We start from the raw sequence: 7,588 nt of genomic DNA, 5'->3' as shown, positions 1-7,588 counted from the left end.
ATTTGAGATTCAAGTTTGAAGAATTTCGAACCCACGTGACTCAATTTCTGGATCCGCCACTGCGGCTTATAATGATTTTTCGAGAAGAAATATTGTAACACTTGTAACCACGATGATGAGACGGGTAACCCAAAAACACACATGGAGTGGAACGGGGTTGAAGTTTATGAATAGTAGTGGAAGGATATAGGGGATAGCATAAACACCCAAAAACCCGGAGATGGGAATAAAGAGGATCACGTTGATACAAGACTTTGAGAGGAGACTGGTGGTCTAATAATTTGCTAGGAAGGATGTTGAGAAGATATGTGGCCATGGATAGGGCATGATGCCAAAATGATGGGGGCAAAGATGCATGAGTCATCAGGGTCCGAATGATGTTATTAATGGTGCGAATTTTTCGCTCAGCTTTACCATTTTGTGAGGATGTATAAGGACAAGAAAGACGAAAAGTAATCCCATTAAGCTTACAAAACTCCCAAAAAGGTCCATTATCAAATTCTTTGCCATTATCACATTGAAGGTTTTTAATGTTCCGTTCAAATTGAGTGCGAATAAAAGCATGAAAGGACATGAAGATGGAAGATACATCAGATTTACGGGAAATGGGAAATGTCCACAAATAATTAGAGTAATCATCCAACAATAACATATAATAACGGTGTCCAGAAGAGCTCAAAACAGGGGAAGTCCACAAATCACTATGAATAATATCAAAAGGCAACATGGTAGTAGAAACAGATGCGATAAAAGGTAATTTAACATGTTTGCCTAGTGGACAGGAATTACAAAAAGTAGAACGACCACTACATTGAATGAGTTTATTTTGCTGAAGAGAGTGAATAATAGAGGGCCCGGATGTCCAAGGCGATCATGCCACAGGGAAGAAGCTAAAGCCGCAAAAGCAGATGGAGGAGCATAAGTGGAGGTGAGGGTGGTCGTGATAGGATAAAGATCACCCTGACTACTGCATCTCATGAGACAAATTCCCGTCTGAAGGTCCTTCACAGAAAACCCAAAAGGATCAAATTCAACAGTAACAGAATTATCAGTGGTAAATTTGCGAACCGACACCAAATTTTTAATCAATTGGGGGGCATGAAGGACATTGTTTAAAGCTAAGGGAGGGTTCGGGGAAGGCAGGGTTGTATGACCATAACCAGAAATAGGAATAGAATGACCATTACCAACTAGAATACCACGTTTGTTGCTCAAATTAAAATAAGACGAAAGATTACCTTGCCCGGAAGTCATATGAGAGGTCGCCCCCGTGTCCATGTACCAATTAGAATCCGGAGGATTGAGGCCCATTGTATACATTGCGGCTTCAATGTCGGTAGGAGAAGGAGCTGGCCCGGACGCAGCATACGCTTGAGGAGTAGAGCCCAATACTCCTGGCCCAGGGTGAGGAGGTCTGGGAGCTGATTGGGGCCGAGCCCAATATGAGGGGCCTGCTGGGAACGGACAAGGGGGTGGAGTCCAAGGCCACTGCCAAGGCCATGGACTGCCACGAGATGCCCACGGCTGCCAAGGGGGCTACTGTCCAACCTGTTGCTGACCACCACCGCGACGACCGGCGCCACCACCCCGGCCACCGCCTCTGCCACCACTCCGGCCACCACCATTTTTCCGGCCAGACGAGCGATTTTGAGGCTTTTTCGCGGTGTGAGAATGGTGCGAAGAGGACGACTCATGAGAGGAGTCATCGGTATCAAAAGAAGATGCAGCCACCATGGCAGAGGTGGTGCTATTTGTGGCCTGCTTAGCGAGCCCCGCTTCCTCCAAGGTCAACATGGAGCGGGCCTGATAAAAGGGAGGAAGAGGGGTGGTTTGTCGGATAAACGTACCAACTGTGGTGTACGCCGGTGTGAGACCCGAAACCAGTTGCAATACAAGGCGATCATTCGGCACCGGAGTGCCGACTTGCTTAAGCTGATCGGACAATTCTTTTAGCCGTTGGCAGTAGGCCGATGCATTGGGGAAGTCAGCCATATCAAGATGAGAGAATTCCTGTTCAAGTACAACCGCCCGGGAATTTTGTTTTCTTGAAAGATGTCACGTAACCGAGTCCATGCAGCCATGGCCGTCATGTCATGTTCAATGATACTATGCAACAAATCGGTGGAGATGGTGGAGTAGATCCACTGGAGAACCGTTGCATCGAGCGTGACCCATAATTCTTTGTCAGCATCGGTGGCCGGCGGTGGAACCGACTCAGAGGTGGGCGTGATAATATGATGAAGAACGCGATGGGATCGCGCATGAACTTTAAAAAGTTCGGCCCACGTCCCATATTGTACATGTTCCAAATCAAGGGTTAAAAGGATATTGTTCTTGATATTGGAGACGGCGAGGGCGGGATGAAAGTGAGACACCTTGGTGGTAACCATGGTGAGGGCCGAGAATAGGGACGAGGCACAGAGAAGGTAGAAGCGGAAGAGAGGAGATAGAATCTAGGGTTAGGCTGATACCATGAAAGAGAATAATCCCTTGATTATCTTCATTAACCAAAACAGTTTATATACTATACAAACTAAGCATTATTCTAGGCTACAAATCAGGAAACTAATATACACTTGACTAATTCAAATATATGCTAATATATACAAATATATTACATATTCTAACAATTAAAATAATGGCTCACTTCCTAACAGAGATCCACCACTTTTCTATATTGACATCAATTTATTAAGCAAAATCAAGATCCACCAAAGTAATTAAACTTTAGGGAGTAGTACCAGTACCAAAAAAGATTTGAATCAATATTGGCATCCCATGTAACAACAATTACAAAATGTGTGTGTTTCACGTTCTCATATGAGATAATTGGATAAGAAAACCATAATTACTCACTAGGCATACTATATTTACAACAAGTTTGGCTAGTGGTAATGGTAGTAATGGTAATGGTTTCTAGTATAACTTTGTGAATGCTTTCCCATGTCAACATCCATGGACCATGTTAATGCTACTTTATCCCAAAACACCTACTTTTTTCCTAAAATTTCATTACCATCCACTACCATACTTGTTGAGTAACAATTTATGAAAGAAAATCAATGTTTGACATTAAGTTTCATTACCATGGATATTAACGTAGAAATATCGTCCTTACAGATTTACGCTAAAAAAATATTACTATCACCGTTTTGTACCACTGACCAAACGGCCTGTAAGTGAAAATGTTAGAATAACGAACAATAAGGTCACTATGAGTAACATCTTGCTGAAATAATAATAATTAATTTTAATATGCTTATTGCACTCATATCTCTACTATATATGTGATGACGGGTAGGACACTAAAATATGATAAGCCCAATTTTACCCTCAACAAATTAAAAAAATTAAATCTCTATGCTATATAAGACACCAAAAAAAAGGAAAAAAAAATAATCACAGGTTCTTACAAAATCACAAGAAAACGCAATTTCTTACTAATTTATCTCTAACTCCTACTTCCACTATGCTTCCATTTCAACTGTTTCAAGATAATATTGAGTTATTCATCTTCTCCCTTTAATTTCTGGAAACAAAAAATACAAGAATATTAACTTAATTCCCCTTCCCAAGAGCCAAGAGCCAAGAGCAAAAAAGGAACTTGTAGCATAAAGATCAACGGCTAAGCAACAACCAGTTCCTTCAAAAAAAGAAAAATTTGAGTAGCAACTGGTTATAACGGCTAGTTTTCTCTCTCGCCATGGCGATTATTGGTTAGGGTTTTAACCAACTTATTTCTGTGGCTATGAAGAAGAAGACTCCATCATAACATGCTTCTTTGATGTCGGAAGGTAGAACAAAGGATATAGAACCCCACCCTAGTGCTGGTCCTATTTCGCCTGAGTTGCAATCGACTATGAATGCGATTCATTCAGCGATTACACCTCATCCTGGAGATCCTAGAACTGCTGTAATGGAGATTGATTAACCACCCAAACAAAAACCTACTGAAAATGAAGATAACACCTGGAATACTTTGTTCAAGAGTAGCAGACTGATATCCAAATGTACTGCCTTAAACTTTGTAGCACCAACAATCAAAGATGGCATTGCAGTAGCTTGTCTAGACAAAGGTGAAACTGATTAGCTAACAGAAATATGGGCTACTTCCCTGGTAATATACATAGTGGGTAATACACCTACTATTGGTGCTCTAACGAGGTTTATTGACCAAGAATAGAATTTTGTTTCGAAACCACAAATTTTCTTACATGATGAAGGTTTTTTTGTGGTGAAATTTGGGTCGATTGATGACCGAAATGAAGTTCTTTATGCTGGGCCTCATATCTTTTACAATCGATTTATGATTGTTAAACCCTGGACAGCAGACTTCAGTTGCAAGGAGGAAGTTCTGAAAATCATTCCCATATGGGTCAAGTTACCAAATCTCCCATTAAACTGCTGGAGTCCTGACTCTCTTAGTAGGATTGGCAGTCTTTTAGGGGTGCCATTATATGCTGATGAATGCACCTCAAAGCAACTGCGAATTTCTTTTGCTCGCATCTTAGTGGAAATCGATGTCACTAAGGATAGAAAACAATTCCTTATGGTGGAGGATGCTAATGGTATGACTATTAAACAAGATGTGAGATATGATTGGTGGCCTCCCTTTTGCCATAAATGTCAAAAGATTGGGCGTAATTGTGGAGTTAGATATCAACACCACCAGCAGCAGAATAAACCAAGAGTGGTGCAGAAATGGATTCCAAAGCAGACACAACCTACAATTCCTACAGAGGTCATTCCAGAAAAATCAGTCACTGAAGAAATGCAGCAACAGCCAACTGCAATTCTAGAAAGGTGTTCATCTAATCCACCTAGTGCAATTACTACTCCTATTCAACCTATTGTGCATCAATGGAAGATGGTGACTAGGAAGAATAGGGGAAAAGGGATCATTGTTCCATGCTTTAGAAACAATGAAGGCTTACTTCTTGATGAAAATGATGAAGAACCAGGAATTGGTGAGGAGAACACTGGCGAGATAAATGCGGGTGAAAACCCTTACTTGTCATGATATATGCCTGCACATGGAATGTAAGAGGGCTTAATGACCCTCTCAAAATAAAGGAGGTAATTTCTTTTAGTACTAGGAACAAATTTATTATTTTTGCTTTGACTGAAACTAGAGTTAGAGTCAATAATAAAGAAAAAATCCAGAAGAAGTTTGGGAGATGCTGGAATTGGTGTGAGAATTATGCTCATAGTCCTAGGGGTAGGATATGGTTAGCATGGAATTCTAACATGATTATTATTGAGCTTATTTTTACCTCTGATCAGATCATTACTTTGGTGACTGATAAGACTACCCACCACAAAATGTTGTTTACTGCTGTATATGGGTTGCATAGTATTGAAGATAGGAAACCATTATGGAACAACCTTCATAACTTAGATGCCACTACCACAATTGAGTGGATTGTCATGGGGGACTTTAACTCAGTCTTATGCAGTGATGATAGAATTAATGGAGTGCCTATTTCTAATGCTGAAACTTCTGATTTTCGTCAGTTGCTTGATAACACTACACTTCTTGAAGTGAAGGGGATTGGAGAATCTTATACTTGTTCTAATAAGAGACAAGGGGATAAAGAATTTATAGTAGAATTGATAGATGCGTATGCAATACTCTATGGTTGGCTAAGCACACCCATACAACTGTAGAAGTGAAAAATCAATCTATATCAGTTCATAATCCTCTCTTGATTTCTTTAAATCAAGGCTCTTGTCAAGGGGGAAGACCTTTCAAATTCTTTAATAACTTGCTTAGTCACCCTCAGTTTCATGAGAAAGTTTCAGAAGCATGGAGACATAGTTGGGGCAGCTGATAAGTTGGGGGACATCTGGAATAAATTGAAAAATGTCAGCAGGCAGTTAAAGACTTTGCAGCTCACTCAATATGGTAGTACCACAGAGAAGATTGAGGAGGCTGGGAGGCAGTTAGATATGGTGCAGACCCAAATTCACAGGGATTAGTTCAATCCTACCCTGCATACTCAAGAACAACAACATCTTGATTCTCTCAGGATGTGGCTGCAAGTTGAAGAGAGTATTCTTAAACAAAAATCAAGAATACAATGGTTACAAACTAGGGACTCTAACAGCAAAGTATTCTTTGCTGTAATGAAGGAGAGACATGCAAGGAATTCTATTGATATTCTATATTCCTCAAATGGCACTAAGCTGGAGCAAGCTATAGATATTCTGGAAGAGTTGATTCTCTTCTATAGTAACCTGATGGGTAAATGTATTAGAGAGCTACCTAGCATTGATCTTCCTATTATTAGGAAGGGTCCTACTCTTAGTCTACCAGCTAGAAACAGACTAAGTACACCTATTACACTATCTGAAATTGATAAGGCTTTATTCAGCATTGATTGAAATAAGGCTCCTGGATTAGATGGGTTTAATGGCAAATTCTTTAGAAAAACCAGACATTTATGCTGCTGTGCTGGATTTTTTTCAGACAGGTCACCTGGATTCTAAGATGAATATAGCTTCTCTTACCTTGGTGCCTAAGGTTGCTAATCCCACTTATGCTAGTGATTTTAGACCCATTGCTTGTTGCACTTTGGTCTATAAAATCATTGCTAAAGTCTTAACCCATAGACTTCATGATGTTATTGGAGAACTTGTGGACACAACTCAGGCAGGGTTCATCCCAGGTAGGAATATTACTGACAATATCATCCTAGCTACAGATCTCATCAAAGGATATACTATGAAAGGTATATCACCAAGATGTAAAATTAAGGTGGATCTCAAGAAGGCTTGTGACTCTATAGAATGGCCATTTCTACAGAGTATGCTTGTTGAGTTGGGTTTTTTTCAAGGCTTTATCACTTGGATCATGGCATGTGTTTCAACTGTTTCCTACTCTATTTTGCTTAATGGCAAATCGTGTACCCCTTTCATGCAAAAAAGGGCCTCAGACAAGGAGACACATTATCTCCCTTCTTGTTTGCCATTGGTATGGAGTACCTCTCTAGGTGCTTAAGCACTCTTAAAGAAAATCACAAGTTCCACTTTCACCCTAAGTGTTCTAGATTTTCTATCTCTCATATGATGTTTGCTGACGATTTATTGATGTTTTGTAGAGGTGACCTTGCTTCTATTACTGAGCTTATGGCAGCCTTCACTAAGTTCTCTAAAGCTTCAAGTCTGGAGGCTAATCTTCAGAAAAGCAACATTTACATGGGGGGTTAAGTTGGATACTGATGCTCTTATTCCCTGTAGTTAGAAGAATTGGTGTTTGTAATCCCTTTTTTTTGTTATCAATAACAACTTTGAATTTCCAAAAAAAAAAGATTAACTGCTAAAAATAGGACACGTGGCTCCATCCAGCCCCTACACGTGTCCCTTCACTGTTGCAGAAAGTACGATGTCTAAAAAGGTGTATAGCCTAAAGTACACTTTCTGAATAAAAGAGTTGTACTAGCCCTCCTTTTTAGTCCAATTGGTACTTAGGCCCAGCATCTACAAAAGGCATTATTGAAAAAGGGATGATGTGTACTCTTCACAATGCTTGCCATTTGTCATAAAACTATTGCTCAGCCAATTAGGTGCTCCCAAATTAGGTTGACCT

At 40.2% G+C, this 7,588-nt stretch overlaps 1 protein-coding gene and 1 pseudogene across 1 annotated transcript; one reads left to right on the top strand and one right to left on the bottom strand.

Moving 5' to 3' along the window:
* Window positions 1-1,536: 1,536 nt before the first annotated feature.
* Window positions 1,537-2,390, bottom strand: LOC109135188 (uncharacterized; annotated as a pseudogene).
* Window positions 2,391-4,101: 1,711 nt separating this feature from the next.
* LOC125498825 (uncharacterized) lies at window positions 4,102-5,020 on the top strand. Its single transcript, XM_048647118.1, has 2 exons — window positions 4,102-4,117; window positions 4,224-5,020. Exons 1-2 carry the CDS (start codon window positions 4,102-4,104, stop codon window positions 5,018-5,020), a joined length of 813 nt encoding a protein of 270 aa, XP_048503075.1.
* Window positions 5,021-7,588: the final 2,568 nt, after the last annotated feature.

Source organism: Beta vulgaris, chromosome 6, assembly GCF_026745355.1.
Source record: "Beta vulgaris subsp. vulgaris cultivar EL10 chromosome 6, EL10.2, whole genome shotgun sequence".
Lineage (NCBI taxonomy): Eukaryota > Viridiplantae > Streptophyta > Magnoliopsida > Caryophyllales > Amaranthaceae > Beta > Beta vulgaris.
Note: the sequence above shows the minus strand (reverse complement) of the source record. Positions and strands in the feature narration are given on the sequence as shown.